The sequence below is a fragment of the Nicotiana sylvestris genome, chromosome 1, assembly GCF_000393655.2.
Source record: "Nicotiana sylvestris chromosome 1, ASM39365v2, whole genome shotgun sequence".
In the NCBI taxonomy this organism is placed as follows: Eukaryota; Viridiplantae; Streptophyta; class Magnoliopsida; order Solanales; family Solanaceae; genus Nicotiana; species Nicotiana sylvestris.
The window spans coordinates 43,890,770-43,907,877 of NC_091057.1; the positions used below are offsets into that span (position 1 = coordinate 43,890,770).

At 35.9% G+C, this 17,108-nt stretch overlaps 1 protein-coding gene across 1 annotated transcript; it reads right to left on the reverse strand.

The window, feature by feature from the left end:
• Window positions 1-5,478: 5,478 nt before the first annotated feature.
• On the reverse strand, window positions 5,479-15,580 carry LOC104235348 (UDP-glucuronic acid decarboxylase 4-like). Its single transcript, XM_070159001.1, has 8 exons — window positions 15,111-15,580; window positions 13,665-13,964; window positions 12,789-12,935; window positions 12,509-12,588; window positions 12,275-12,358; window positions 6,994-7,068; window positions 6,789-6,881; window positions 5,479-5,809 (listed from the first exon to the last, which is right to left on the reverse strand). Exons 1-8 carry the CDS (start codon window positions 15,394-15,396, stop codon window positions 5,600-5,602), a joined length of 1,275 nt encoding a protein of 424 aa, XP_070015102.1. The 5' UTR covers window positions 15,397-15,580; the 3' UTR covers window positions 5,479-5,599.
• Window positions 15,581-17,108: the final 1,528 nt, after the last annotated feature.

Consider the following 17,108-nt stretch of genomic DNA (forward strand, 5'->3'; position numbering starts at 1 on the left):
ACGAAATAAAATGCGGAAGAACAGAATTTAAATTTTTAACTTAACACAAATACAAATCTATAATAAAACTCTACCCAGAACTAGTGTCACAATCTCACAAACTGTCTAAGAATACTACAAATAGTGGTCTGGACGAGGAAAATACACATCTGTCTCAGAAATAGATAAAAACATAATGGAAATATGTATAAGGGGACGCCAAGGCCTGCGGACGCCTGCAGGACTACCTCGAGTCTCCACTGGACTGAAGATAGCTACCTCAAGCTAATTACCGGGTCCGGCACCAAAATATGCACAAAAGAGTGCAGAGTGTAGTATCAGTACAACCGACCCCATGTACTGGTAAGTGTCGAGCCTAACCTCGGCGAAGTAGTGACGAGGCTAGGACACGACAAATATGTAAACATGTGCAGTTAAATCATATAGAAACAGAACAATAATGACCGGAAATAACAGATAAAGATGGGAATGGGACATACTGTGGGAAATATCAAATTCTAACAATAAACTAGTAGGGAAGCATAATGAACATCATATTTGTATCAACAAGAATAATGAAACAGTAATACGTGCACGACATCACCCTTCATGCTTTTACTCTCGTCTTCACCATATGAAACAACAGAAACGGCACGGCATCACCCTTCGTGCATTACCTCTCATAATCATGGCACGGCATCACCCTTCATGCATTAACTCTCAAATCATGGCACGGCATCACCCTTCGTGCATTAACACTCACTCACAATATCATGCTTTTCGTGCTTTACACTCTTCCTCACAATATCATGCACGGCATCACCCTTCGTGCTTTACACTCTTCCTCACCCAATCAATAGAAACAATGTATCTCGACAAGGGAATCAACAATGAAATCAACAACGTCCCGGCAAGGGAATCAGTTATAACCAATCTCGTTTCAACAGTTAACTTCACATAATAAGCCTCAACTTGAGTCGATATTCAATAATAGTCAATTACCAAGAAATATCATAAGTCTTGTTCAACATGCTAATCGTCAATTTAAGTGTGAACAATACATAATAACATCACAACAATCTTAGTATAAGACTCACGGGCATGCTTGACACTGATGTATAGGTACTCGTCACCTCACCTATACATCGTACTCGACACTAACACATAGAAAATAAGACACAATACCTATTCCCTCAAGATAAGGTTAGGCCAAACACTTACCTCGATTCCACGGTCAAAAATCAAGCCTCAATTACCACTTTACCTCTTGGTTCCACCTCTAATCCGCTTGTATCTAGTCATAAATTACTTAATAACATCAATATAGGCTAAATAAAATTCTGGATGAATATAGATTTCCTAATGTTTTCCCCAAAAAGTCAAAAATCGACCCGAGCCCGCTTGGTCAAAACTCGAAGTTCGAACCAAATCACGATCACCCATTCACCCACAAAATCAAATATGCAATTAGTTTTGAAATCGGACCTTAATTTGAGTCCAAATCCCCAAAATTCGAAAATCCTAACTTCTACCCAAAAACACCCAATTTCCCATGAAAACCCTTAGATTTTGGAGTTAAATTATGTAAAAAGATGAATTGGACGAAGATGAGTTAGAAATCACTTACTTATGATTTGGAGAAGTTTGAGCCTTTGAAAAATCGCCTAGGGATGCTTAGGGTTCGAAATTTTGAAAAATGAAGTTGAAATCCTGTCAAATTCCCAATTAACAGGCCGCAGATATCGCAATTGCAACTAGAGCTTTGCATTTCCAAAGCTCACAATTGCGAGAAGGGCATCGCAAATGCGAACCTTCGCAATCTCTGCTTCCTTCGCATTTGCGACAATTTTGTCGCATTTGCGACAATTTTGTCGCATTTGCGACCTCTAGCCTACCTGGACAACTTCGCATTTGCGAGAAAAGCTGGCCCTAACCATTTTCGCATTTGCGAAGCAAAAGCTCGCATTTGCGGTCACTGTTAACATCGCAATTGCGATGCCTAATCTCGCAATTGCGAGATCAGGGACCTACTACGAAGCTGCAACATACCAGCAATCTCCCTAAGTTCAAAATCACTCTGCGGCCTATCCAAAACTCACCCGAGCCCTCGGGGCTCCAAACCAGACATGCACGCAAGTCTAAGAATATCGTACAGACTTGCTCGTGCTATCAAATCATCAAAATAACATCAACAACTACGAATTTAACCTCAAATTCATGAAATTCATAAGATAGTTCAAATTTTCCATTTTCTCAACCTAAGGTCCGATTTATACCAAATCAACTCCAATTCTTACCAAATTTCATAGATTCGACTTAATTATTATTTTAAAACTGTACCGGGCTCCGAAATCAAGATATGGGCCCGATACCCTCAAGAACACGCACCATTTCATTTCCAAAAGTCTTTATATTTTCCAGCAAATAATTTTCTTTAAAAATTCTTTTCTCGGGCTAGGGACCTCGAAATTCAATTCCGGGCATACGCCCAAGTACCATATTTTACTACGGACCCTACGGGACAGTCAAATCACGGGTCCGGATTCATTTACCAAAAATATTGACCGAAGTCAACTTTAATCAATTTTAAAGGCCAAATTTATTATTTTTCTTAAATTTCACATAAAAGCTTTTCGGAAACGTGCTCGGACTGTGCACGCAAATTGAGGTAAAATAAAAGGAGGGTTTTAAGGCCTCGGAACACATATTTGACTTCTAAAATAAGAGATGACCTTTTGGGTCATCACATTAACCCCTTCTATAAATTCCTTCCTAAAAAATTGATGATTAGGATAATTTCTATTATACATCCAATTATGTCACGACCAAAAATTCAATTAGTCGTGATAGCACCTAACCCAACTCACTAGGTAAGCCAATTAACAATAAACCACAATATAATGATAATGATAGGGTCAAGAATGAAATAACTGAATTTTTATACAACTTCCCAAGGATTGGTAGTACAAATCATGAGCTTCTAAGATTTAGAGTTTGCAATGCTGGTACGAAATAAATACATCATCTGTTTCAAATATACATGAACAGATTAATAATTCTAAAGCTACCAAGAACAAGAGGCAGCTACAACTGGAACACAAGTACATCTTCAATGCCAGCTCTCGTCATACACAGCAACATCAGCATCCAAAATCTACATGCAAGGTGCAGAAGTATAGTATGAATACAGCCGACCCCATGTACTCAATAAGTAACAAACGTAACCTTAGGTTGAAAGCAGTGACAAGCTTGGACAACGATCAGAGTCCAACACCAATACTCAACAACAACTCGTAACAATATAAATAAAGTAGTACAAGTAATAACTCAAAGATATGATGCTCAACTCATTCACAATAATGAAAAATAGGCATGCCTTTCAGGTATAACAGTTAAAAACCCCAAATCTTTTACCGAAGTCGCCAAAATGTGAGTATATCAGACAATTATGATTTTTCCCAAAAACTTTCAACAACAAATAGGATGTTTCATTATTAGATAGCATGAGAAAAGTACATCTCTATGCCTACGTGCCAATGTGCATGTGAAGTCATGGATGTCACAATACTATACAGCATGAGGAAATGCATCTTTATACCTATATGTCAAGTATGCATGTCAAATGTAATGCACCATAGTGATAAACTCGTGCTCATGCTCTCGGAGCAGCCAATATCACTCAGCACGCTCTATCACTCAGTCCTCCTAGTCACTCAGTCTTCCCAATCACTCAGTCATCACAGTCACTTAGTCTTCCTATTCACTCCACTCGCGCTCGACACTCGCACTCAGGAGTTACCTGCGCTCACTGCTGGTATTCAGACTCCGGAGGGGAGGATCCTGCTCAAGCACTAATATAAGTCAATCATGGCATGAATCAATAAAGCCTGTTGCGGCGTGCAGCCCGATCCCATAAATATCACTCACAATCAGGTACCTCAGCCTCACTAAGTCATCATCCTCTCCAGTCTCCCGGGCTTACAAATCTCGTGTCAATCAGCCCAAACAATAATAACATGTTGTGAGACAAATGATAACAGAGACTGAGATATGATACTGAGCAAATAACTCAACATTAGAAATTACCTCGGTGGGTCCCAACAGGATAAGCATATAGCCTAAACATGGTTTCTAACATGGATAACAGCTCAATTACTCTAGCACGTAGAAATATCATGGATAGAAACAAGATTAGGTCACTATAGAGTACCACAGAATCAATCGAGTCATGATTCACATGGTGCATGCCAACACACCCGTCATCTAGCATGTGCATCACCTAAACACCAAACACATAACACGTATGTTCAGGAATTCATACCCTCAGCACCAAGTTTAGAAGTGTTACTTACCTCGAACAAGCCGAATCTAATACCAATCAAGCCAAACAATACTTTAGAAATGTCATCCCACGCATACCGATCTCCGAACGGTTTGAAACTAGCCAAAAGAAACTCAAAAATATGAAATAATGCCAAAAGAAACAAACCCAATCGATAAAGGTGGAATCTCTAATCAAAAGCCCAAAGTCAACCAAAAAGTTAAACCCCGGCCGCACCTCGAAACCTGACAAAACTCACAAAATTTGACAACTCATTCAATTACGAGTCCAACTTTATATTAATATAGTATTAATATAAGTATACATATGTTGTTGTTGCTAAAACTTTTTTATTAATATAGCACTACATCTTATAGAACTATATACTTTATGGTAAGTTTTAATCGAATATAATTGAATTTTCAATTAATCCACTGATGAATTATCTGAGCAAAGTACTAATAAGATGATCGAGATTAAAATATTCAATGTTCTGTGTGTGTATGTATATGTGTATTTTTATATGTGTATATGTGAGTGTGTGTGTTTTGTTAAATATATGTAAATATTGTAAATAACAAATAATTTAACAATAATACCGATCGAAATCGATCGGTAAATTAATAATAATTATAAAAAATTATTTTTGTTATGGAAAAAAACAAGTTACCTTGGGCAAGAAAAAATAAATTAAAATTTCCCACCGATTTTTGGTTGATATATTTGAAATTTTTTAATTAAACTTATTTTAGTAGATTATATGCAAGTATAACCAAGTCTTGGTCAAAGATTAACCAATTTCCGACATCGGTCGGAATTTTTATAGGTGTCAGACATAGCAGTATTTCTTTGTTGTGGGACCACTTTTTCTGACCGATGATGGTCGGTATCTTTGTGTGAAATTTTTTCTTTAACTTTTGCGACAAATTTACCTATTTTCTGATCGATTTCGGTCAGTTTCTTCTTCCGACCAATTTCGGTCAGTATGCTGTGGACGGTTTTTGACAATTTTCTAGCAGTGAGAAAAGTCTAATATGGTTAAACTACCAATACACAAAAAATACACCTTCCAATTCTATTGTCCTCTTTTAACAGAGAGAGAGCCTTATTCTGAAACAACTATTGGGGGTTGGGGGGGGGGGGGGTCGACTATGGACCTATATAGTTACTATAACTCATACAGTATGTAATTGTAGTATTCATCTTCAAGAATTCATTATCAACTTGTCATCTTTCTTTTCATCCAAAACCAAATTAATCATGGTACAACGAAAGAAACTCTATAACAATAATACTATTTTATATGCCAGAATTGAGCTTTTCATTGCCAAATATACGTTGTCGAAAGTCATCAACCATGCGAGGTAATCCTTGGCGAAGGGAAACTGTTGGCTCCCATCCTAAAAGTTGCTTTGCTTTTGAAATGTCAGGCTTCCTCTTGTGAGGATCATCTTCTGTGTTTGCCCTAAATTCTATCTTTGCATTTGGATATATTGTTTTTTGCACCACCTGCATACAGTATTAGTTAATTCAGAATATCTCTCAACTTTGTAGGGTTAAAATTTGAGAGTACAAATATGTATTCAACAATACTATACATTTATACATGCATAGTCACGTAAGTTGGTAAAAAGAAAAATTCATGTCTATTTTTATAAAGGCTTATTTAATGTTTACGCACTTATTTGGGATCCAACACATAATCTAAACGTTTTTCAACTTTGCTTGACTCACATTTTTAACATGTCCAAATATTAAGATGCATATTTAACACATTGCTAGGTTCATGCTGTTGCAGAACTAAAGGTAAAGAAGGGGGTTCATCAATTGAATTAACCCCCTTCGTATAGAAATTATACTCTGTTGGTACAGTATTATTAATTACAATTTTTATTTTTATTTTGCATATACATGAACTGTTGAATTCCTTTAACCTAAGGGAGGCTTCTAGGTATAACACACTTTTACATTTTTTTAATCCCCATATTAGGATTCCTAGCTCCGTCATCACTTGGTTCATGTGCTAGAATATAAGACATTTACAGTAGGAATATAAGTTGAAGTTGTTTATACGTTTTCTAGGAATTTTGAGCCACAATGATGCATCAAATCACTAGTAAAAAATCTGGTTTTAGTGACGGACAAAAGAAAAATTTATCGCTAATCTCATTTAGCGACGGATTAACAACAGGTTATTAAGAAATTCTGCTAGCTACGGGCAATTTAGGGACAGATTAGCGTTGGTGTTCGTAGCTAATTCCAGTTTTTTTGTAGTGAATGTACAAATTGAAATAGATCTTGCTCCAATCGTTGTATCATATATAACAGATTCATGATGTAGAATCAAAGAATTAGAAGTGTCGGTTCGTTTCTATATATAGGTTTTGAAATTTTCATATAGATATGAAGACAATTGGCTTCAGAAATGTGTTATGAAATTTTGCAAGGCAAAGGTTTGCTTGAACTAAATAAAAGATTTCAGTAATACCTTAGCTAGTTCAAGCATGGTAAATTCACCAGGGTTCCCAAGATTGAAAGGACCAACATGATCCCCTTCCATCAACCTCATCAATCCTTCTACCTGTAAAAATTTGCCAAAGCAAAAGATTTTCTTAATTAGAGGGCTCAAAATTTGTTCTAAAAACAAACCAGCTAGCTTTAATTTGAGGAGGAAATAATGAATTAATTATTACCAAATCAGAAACATACTGGAAACTCCGAGTTTGCTTCCCATCTCCATAAACAGTTAATGGCTGCTTTCTCAAGGCCTGCAAATATTCATAACATATTACAATTGATTCAGAAGTATTATTACAATAGAAATATCTGTGGGGCGAGGGGGATATAGAAAAGTTTGTTTATTTATAATGTTTATACGGTGGCGGAATTTTTTGGAATAATATAGAATTCTCTACAATGTCCTAGTTTAGTATCCTTGATATTTATCTAGTGGACATATCTAGATGTTCTAGAATGTTGTGGGAAGATAAGACATATCTAGATATTCTATAGTGTTGTTAGAAGATAAGGTTGCTAGAATTTTCTTTGCACATTATCTAGAATCATCCATAGGCTAGTATAAATAGGAGGTATCTTGTTCATTTGTAAGCAAACCAAAAATCAAGAAAGTCTTCTTTCCAAAACAAGTTCTCCTATCTAAAATCTATCTTCTCTTTTCAAGCTTCCTCTTCTTTAGTTGTATCCTCCAATCTTAGTTAACGATCTTGGGCTAGCAGAAGGTCTCCAAATAATATTCTTCTTCTGCTATTCTTTACTTGGTATCAGAGCCATAAGTCGGCTTATGGATTTCAAGGTCGAGTTAGTGGTTGATTCAACTGGTTTCTCTAAATGGATTTGGGTGGTCGTGCTAATGGACTGGGGATTGAGTTATTGAACCAGTCCAACTACAAGGTATGGAAGACTTGTATGGAGTCATACCTTGTTGGTGAGGATTTGTGGGAAGTTGTCAATGGGAGTAACACAAGTCCTCCTGCTGACGCATCGGAAAATAGCAATGCACGTAAGAAGTGGAAACAGATTAATGCTAAGGTGGAGTTTATCCTAAAGAGGTTCATCTCTCATAATTTATTTGATCATATTATAAGGTGTAAATCAGCTCATGAAATATGGAGGACCTTCGATCGGCTGTTCAACAAGAAGGATGAAGCTCGGCTACAGATTTTGGAGAATGAGTTAGCTAACACCACTCAAGGTAATCTCTCGATCACCGAGTATTTTTTGAAGGTTAAAAATATGTGTTCTGAAATTTCTCTATTGAATCCGGACGAGGCTATCTCTGAAGCACGAATAAGAAGAATTATTATTCGTGGATTAAAGCCAGAATATATTCCCTTTGTTACATCGATTCAAGGATGGGTTCAACAACCATCTTTGGAAGAATTTGAGAATTTGTTATCGTCACAAGAGCTATTAGCCAAACAGATGGCTGGTGTATCGATCAAAGAAGGGGAAGGAAATGCTCTTGTCGTCGATAAGAGGAACCTTAAAGGAAAATCAAGAGATAGCATGCACTTTCAATCCTCAAGTGGTTCGAGCTAGCCAGGAAAGAAGGGGGAGTCTTCCAGCAATGGTAAAAAGCCTTTAAAATGTTACCGTTGTGGCAAAGTAGGGCACATAAAAAGATATTGTCGAGCCAAAGAGAGCAATATAGCTCAAATCAAGGAAGTTGCTGAAGAAGAAGAAAAAGAAGAAGACTGGGGAAAGTGCTTCACAGCGGAGACTCGAGCAATAAATTTTGAAAGAGACTCGAGCAATAAAATTTATGGGGCTTCCATAAATTTTGAAAGAGACTGGATCGTGGATTCAGGATGTGGGCACCATCTCACTGGAGATCAATCCAAATTCTCCACCTTTAGCGAATACAACGGACATAATGTCATTATTACAGCAGATAATACAGTCCATAATGTGGAGAAGGAAGGAAATGTTGTGATCAACGAGAAGCAAAAAGACATTATCGCCCTCAACAGTATCTTTCACGTTCCAGGTATGAAGAAAAATCTATTTTAAGTTGCAAATGTTACAGATGCTGGAAACTATTTGCTATTTGGCCTACGTGATATGAAGTTCCTCCGAAATATCAAGGTACTCAAGGCAGATATCGTTCACTCAGGTAAGAGAGTTAACGATTTATATGTCTTATCTGCCTCTAATTCATATATTGAGAAGATGAGTAGCAATGATAATACACATATTTGGCATGCTAGACTTGGACATCTAAGCATGGATAAATTAAAAGCCATGGTAAAGTTGAATCTAGTAAAAGGTTTGCCTAACTTAAGAAATTTTGATGGAGGAGAGGTTTGTGAAGGATGTCAATATGGAAAGGCACATCGTCTTCCATTTGACAGATCCTTGTCAAGGTGCAATGCCCCACTAGAACTTATTCATAGTGACTTGATGGGGCCAACGAGAACTCCTTCATTTTTAGGCTACTCTTATATGCTAATTTTCATTGATGATTTTACTAGATTCACTTGGATTTATTTTGTGAAGAACAAGGCAGAAGTTTTCATTAAGTTTGTGGAGTTCAAAGAAACTGTTGAAGGTGAACTCGATTCCAGAATAAGGCAGCTACGAACTGATAATGGCGGTGAGTTTACATCAGATGAGTTTCTTTCCTTTTGTTGTCAGCATGGCATTAAAAGAGAGTTGACATACGCTGATACTCCACAACAAAATGGAGTGGCTAAAAGGAAGATCTGACACTTGACTGAGACATGTAAGAGTTGGCTTCATGCCAAGAATTTACCAAGAGCCTCGTGAACTGAAGGTATGAAATGTGCAGCGTACGTGATTAACAGGATGCCACTTTCTCCAAATAATATGAAGTCTCCCTATGAATTATGTTTGGAGAAAATCCTAGCGTGAAACATCTTAGGGTTTTTGGCTCTATTTGTTATGTTCATATTCCAGATTCTCAAAGGAGCAAGTTAGATGCCAAGGCAAGGAAATGCATCTTTGTCGAATATGATGAAAGGTAAAAGGAATGAAAGTGCATGGATCCTAAAACTCATCTCTTTGTTGTCTCAAGGGATGTCATATTCGACGAAGTGTCTTTGTATTATGGAGAAAACCTTAAATAATGGAGATTCAAGCTTGTCCATTGTAGGTGCTTCTCTAGATAATACAACTGCCGAGGAGTTAAGAGAAAGGGGGAGTCCTGGACCTAAACAACATGAAACTCAACAAGAAGATGATTCAAGTGGTTCGGGAAGGCAAAAAAGAACTATTATCAAGCCAGCTCGCTTTAGAGATAAAAAATTTGTCAGTACGTATTCATGTTTCTTTGCCCAGGACCAATTGATGATGAAGAACCTTACTCATTCGAAGAAGCTAAAGGAGTCAAAGAATGGGAGCTTGCTATGGATGATGAAATGGAGGCTCTGATGAAAAATCAAACTTGGAGCCTTGTACCAAAGCCGAAGGATGTACAACCCATTTCTTATAAATGGGTTTACAAAATCAAAAGAAGAGCCGATGGCAGCATAGATAGATATAAAGCAAGGCTAGTTGCTCGGGGATTTTCTCAAAAGTATGGTGAAAATTATGAAGAAACCTTCAGTCCGGTGGCTAAGATGATCTCTGTCCGAGTTGTGCTAGCCTTGGCAGCCTTGCATAATTGGAAGTTATGGCAACTTGACGTGAAGAATGCTTTCTTTTATGGAGAGCTTGACAAAGATATTTATATGGAGCAACCACCCGGGTATGTCTCTAACTTACATCCTAATCATGTCTGCAAACTTAAGAAGACCCTTTATGGCATCAAGCAAGTTCCACAAGCATGGTATGGAAAAATTGCTCAGTATCAACATTTATGTGGCTATGATGCATCACAATCAGATCCTAGCTTATTTGTTAAAAAACAAGGAGACTTACATATGGTTGTTCTTTTGTACGTGGATGATATTATAATAACAGGAAACAATGAAGATGAAGTTGCTAGGCTTCAAGATGAGCTTTCCATAAGATTTGACATCAAGAAGTTGGAAGAACTACACCATTTTCTTGGCTTAGAGGTGACAAACATGAACAAATGGATCTTTGTCACTCAAGAAGGATATGCCAAGAAACTTGTTGACAGGTTTGGATTGAACCAAAGCAAAACATGTTCTACTCCTCTTGAAATAAGCGCAAGGTTAAGACGGGACGAAGGCTCACTTCTTGCAGATCCCAAGCCTTTTCGAGCTCTTGTTGGAAGTCTCCTGTATTTGACTATTACAAGGCCGGACATTGCGTCCTCGGTGGGATATGTCAGCAGATTTATGCAATGGCCAAGAAAGCCTCACTTAGAAGCTGCAAAGAGGATTCTAAAGTATATCAACTCAACATCAGACATGGGCTTGTTCTTCCAGAAGAAGAATAATTTGGTGTTAGCTGGTTATACGGATGCTGATTTTGGTGGTGATTTGGATGACCGAAGATCAACATCGGGCTATATTTTCCTCTGTGGTGGAACAAGTATTTCTTGGTGCAGCAAAAAGCAAGACTCAGTTTCCTTGTCAACCACGGAGGTTGAGTATAAAGCAGCTACTCTCACTACTCAAGAATGTGTATGGCTACAAAGACTTGCTGAAGACTTGCATCTACCTATATCAAAGCCAACTGTGATATATGGAGATAATCAAAGTGCCATCAAGCTTGCAAATAATCCAGTATTCCATGCAAGAACTAAACACATTGAGGTGGAATATCACTTTGTTCGGGAAAAGGTTCTTGATGGAACTATCAATACTTTGGAAGTGAGAAGTCTGGAGAATATCGCTGATATCTTCACCAAGTCACTTGCTAAAGCTTCGTTCGAGTTCTTCCGTGACAAGCTTGGAGTAGCTTCCAAAAAATCACTTTAAGGGGGAGTGTGAAAAAAAATAAAATTAATATTTTGGAATAATATAGAATTCTCTAGAATGTCCTAGTTTAGTATCCTTGATATTTATCTAGTGGACATATCTAGATGTTCTAGAATGTTGTGGGAAGATAAGACATATCTAGATATTCTATAGTGTTGTTAGAAGATAAGGTTGCTAGAATTTTCTTTGTACATTATCTAGAATCATCCATAGGCTAGTATAAATATGGGGTATCTTGTTCATTTGTAAGCATGCCAAAAATCAAGAAAGCATTCTTTCCAAAACAAGTTCTCCTATCTAAAATCTATCTTCTCTTTTCAAGCTTCCTCTTCTTCAGTTGAATCCTCCAATCTTAGTTAACGATCTTGGGCTAGCAGAAGGTCTCCAAATAATATTCTTCCTCTGCTATTCTTTACAGGGGTGTCAACTGATACCCCTTCGTCTGAAAATTACGTTGTTTAACTCGGTAATTATATATATATATATATATATATTGACACCCCTTGATTTCTGGTGAGTTTATTTCTTTATAGTTTAACATTCCTTAATAAAATCTTGACTCTGCCACCGTGTTTATATATGAAAAAGATAAATTAAGACAAACCTGGGCCACAAAATTGCTCACAACCCGACCATCATCTATGCACATACGTGGTCCATATGTGTTGAATATCCTAGCAATTCTAACCTGAGAAAAACAATATAAACAATAATTAAGCTCTTCATTTCTGAAATAGACCTTAAAGTTTTTATCTCGAAATATGCAAGGTATTTGACATTTTGAAAATAAAATCCAAATTTGCCAGAAATATAAGCTATTCATGTAGTAGTACAAAACCTCAACGTTAAGTCCTCTATGGTAATCCATGGCCAAAGTCTCAGCTGTTCGCTTTCCTTCATCATAACAACTTCGGACACCTGCTCAATTATAATAAGGAAAATAAAAATAACTAGCTATATGCTCCATTGACATATAAAAACAATTAACTAATTATTTTCTCCGTTCCAAAAAGAATGACGATATTTAGAGCACGAGAGCCAAAGCACATAACTAAATTCACTTAGACAGTACGTTATATAGCAATAATCACAGTTAAAGAAAAAATTATTTAACTAACCAATGGGATTAACATTGCCCCAATAAGTTTCGACTTGAGGATGCTGCAAAGGATCACCATACACTTCGCTGGTGCTAGTCAGCAGAAATCGAGCTCCAACTCTTTTTGCCAGCCCCAACATGTTCAATGTTCCCATCACATTTGTTTTGTGATATCTAACTATTTAAGTCAAGGATAACCTTACCCAAAGTCCCCAAAAACATACATTATATATTAACATTTTACCACATGCACATACCCAACCCCACCAAAAAAACGTAAGAAAAAACACCTCATATGTCAGTTTTAACAAAAGTAGGCGGATATAGGATTTAAATTTAATGGGTTCACGTTTTAAGATTTTTAATATTAAACTTATTCATATACTGTTAAATTATGGGTTCAAATCTAATACTTATTGAGATTTTAGTAGATTTTTACATATAAATCTATACTTCATATCGAAAGTAATGGGTTCAGTTGAACCCTTAGCTGAAATGCTACATCCGCCCCCGACAAAAACCATACTTCAATCTCCATCCAAGACTTTACCTTGCAAACCAAACCCTTTGCATTTCATCATTTAATCGATACGTCAACATTATAGATGAATAAAAAGACATAAGAATTTAACTTAAAAAGAAGAAAAAGAAACATGCTACCCAACTATATGTCTATTGTAGGAAATTTCATAATCTTTTAAACAAAATTTACTTTTAAAAATTAAGTTTTTTTTTTCTGTTTAACTATTCAATATCTACTGGATTTTAGATACCAAATGGTTCAACATGAACAAAAAAGTTTTTTTTTTTTCAAAAATAAATTTTGTTTTCAGAAATTACGAATTTATTAAAATCATCTATCAGCTTAACTCAAGAAAATAGATAATGAAGGATATGATGGTCTTGACAGGATTAAATTTGTAATGAACAGGAGAGGCAGGGCAAGCCAAATGATAAACCTGATCAACTTCAAGTAAAATTGGCTCCACCACATCATGTCTAGCCATCTCGAATTTAGGGTTTCTAAAATGGTGCAACAAATTCTCTTTCCGACCAGTGAAGAAATTATCAACCACAATCACACTATCCCCTCTCTCTATCAACCTATCCACCAAATGGCTCCCAACAAAACCAGCTCCACCTGTTACTAATACTCTCAACTTCTTTTTCTTCAATCCTAGTGGCACCTTTCCACCTGCAACACATTAAATTAAATCAAGAGTGAAATATATAAACTCCTAAGTAAAAATGACTCTTGGCAACAGATATCTCGATCGGATGTAAATTGCAGAATCTCGTGAACTAGGCTCTTCAAACTCAAGTTTCACCCGAAACCACTAAGCCTAGAGCACATCTGCCTTGGCCTCATGCATTCCGAAATATAAAAAATAAAACTCCTAAAATCATTTAGCAAGCTACTCCCTCCGGTACTAATTTGCTTTGAGCACACTCATTAAGAAAATACTAAATTCTAGACAAAAATAGTTAGTGTGACTAAACTACCCTTAATTAAATGTTGCAACATAGTTAATGTGAGGAGTAAAGACTTTTTAGAGATATGTACATAAGGGTAATTTTTGAAAAAACAAATTGAATTTTTTCTTGATTATATAAATGGACACTTATTTTGGACCAAAATAAAAAAGCAAATTGGTCACTTGTGGACCGGAGGGAATAGTAATTTATGACAGAAATTCCATAATTTAAGTTAATGAGGGTATACTATCATTTAGCACACTAGTAATTTCTTTTCCCATCTATATATGTAATTTTAGGCGAAGACAGTGGAAGGTCCTCATCCGTCACAAAAATAGTGGATCTGCCACTGACCTTGATAATTATTACGATCAGAATAGAAGCATGATTTAGTATATATTAAAAAAGAAATCAACTTGATACTTATTAAACTAGGAATATATTTTTATATGTCAGAAAATATATAAATATGTATATTTGGTCAAGAAATAATTTAAGACAAACTCTGAATTAAGAAGCCGACCAAGACATTCAATTCAAAGAATTTGTTTATTGCATCCAGCAAAAATTCATCACCATGTTTTTGTAACTGTACGATTATGATTTTTTTTGGTAAGTTGAAGGGAAACCTCGGAGACAACTTGGACCAACGGTAAATTAAAGTTGTATCCGTGTGACCTATAGATCAATGGTTTGTGCCGTGGAAGCAGCCACTAATGCTTGCATTAGGATAGGTTGTCTATATATCATACCCCTCGGGATGCAGCCGAGTCAGAATACTATGTGCACGGAGCTGCCCTTTGAATGCAATGTACATGGATGTTTTTTGTAATTTAGGAATGGAAATTAAGGTAATTAAACATGCCTGCATTAATGTTGCGGTTAGCTTCATCTACCAACTCGTACGTTATTCTACGAGGAATCAAAGAAGTTGACACAACCGAAACGTCCGAAATCGAATCACTACCGATCTTGTACCCGGCCAACAACGACTGAGAAGAAACAGAATTAACTACAGCGAAAGCCGCAGTTGAAATGGCGATTCCGATTAGTAAACAAACCATTCGCTGCTCTTCAAACACGTAATTCATTGGGTATTTCAAAAACAACCCTTTCTTACTCAGCATGTCCTTCTTACGTTCAGTTTCCATAGTGGCCAAAATTTTTAATATCTTTTGGAGATCTAAGAAGAAAGATCAAAAGATCCGAAATATGGGTTACGTTGTAAAAAAGAATAATGATAATATAATGTAGCTATGTGGCTATGTGCTGAAGTTTACTTTGTGTGAGAGATACTCAAATGAGTGAAGAGAGTATAGGCTTTTGCATGTTTGTTTGCCGTAAGATTGCTGTACTGTACGGCGAAAATAATGGCTTTTTCACTTCCTTTTCTAGCAATTTAAGCTACTCCAAGTGCTAGGTTTTCTTCACTAATAGTTCAAGTAATTAAATTAAATTATATGCAAAAAATATTCAAATGTATTTTGACCATTTCTAGCAATGTATATAAGTTCTATTACAAGCGACAAGTTTTTTCTTTACTTTTAATTTTTATAATTTTAGGTGACTGGAAAATTTGTTATATGGAATGTCACGTGAATAGTGCAACGGTGAAAGAGAAAAAATGACCACAGGCTCACTTGAGTAGGGGCCTAAAGCTAAATCTTAGTTAGAGGTCTTAAAATATTTAATAAAATTTATATTTTTTTTATTCTTTTCTTGTAGGTGTTATTTTCAAAGATGCCAATTATTTTTTACAACAAACTCTTCTAATATTTTCTTTTTAGTTGATAATATAGCCAATTTATTTAAACTTTCTTGATGAGATATTGTTGATTTTATCTTATTAAATTCACTTTTGAAAAACATCTATCAGTACAGGGGAACTGTCAATTGCCTAAATTTTTCTCAAAGCAATTAGATATGTGAAAAATAAACACGTATTTTTATGAGAATTGAGAATATTATTTATATAGTATTATCTTCTACTTGTACAATTCTTTTAGTAACATTTATTTCAAAAACAAAAATCAATATGGAGCTAATTAGCTCAAAGTGTGTGTAGAAACAATTATAAAAGTGAAAACTAATTCAAGTTTCAAATAAATAAGAGGAATAAAACAAGAAGTAGTTTGATTTAATCTGTTATAGTTCAACCAAATACTTTCTAAAGAATAGCATAACATTTGGAACCATTGTATGGGTTAAAATCTGACCACACGTAGGTTAGTGCTAAAAGGAATGATAAGGGGTTGACTAAGCCGTGGTTGTAACCACAAGGCGTAATAACGATGAGTATCTCGACCACTGCCGAGATCGAGCCATCAGAAAGCTTGTATGGCAAATATATGTTGTAATACTTGAGGGGAGCGATGTAAAGTATTATCAAGAGAAAGGGTATTCTGGCTAAAGACCGTTGGACAAAGGAAAATATTTATAATATATATAGGAGGTAAGAAGGCAAAAAAATGAGACTGACTCTCGAAAGAGAGAGGGATAGAAGAACAGGAGAAGATCTCTAACAACAAAGCAAAAGTCCATATTTTGGTTGCAAATCTTTGTAATCGTCATTGTTGATTCAATAAAGATGGATCTCATAGTTATCAATGGCATTCCTTACTTTCCTTCTTTGCTCTTACATTATGGAACAATACATCAAAGATGTAAGCTTATCGTTTATGTTTAATGTCTTTTAATAATCTTAAGAAGAGTTATATAAGCTCGATTGTATTCGATTCTCGTGTTTAACATGCTTTGATCTAGAGTTAATTATTCTTGGTTAAGATTTACCATCTATCTCATCATTAATTAGTTTAGCAAAAAGCTTGACACTTTTTGGTCAAACAACCATGTCATTAATGAT

Bases quoted from the DNA above. Each gene is read 5' to 3' on its own strand.
- LOC104235348 (XM_070159001.1), bottom strand. From the start codon at position 15,396: ATGGAAACTGAACGTAAGAAGGACATGCTGAGTAAGAAAGGGTTGTTT. The intron at 13,965-15,110 runs GCATGTTTAATT...AATGTGTTGCAG, and splicing joins TAACCGCAACATTAATGCAG to GTGGAAAGGTGCCACTAGGA. The intron at 7,069-12,274 runs GTTTGTCTTAAT...GAATATTTGCAG, and splicing joins TGAGCAATTTTGTGGCCCAG to GCCTTGAGAAAGCAGCCATT.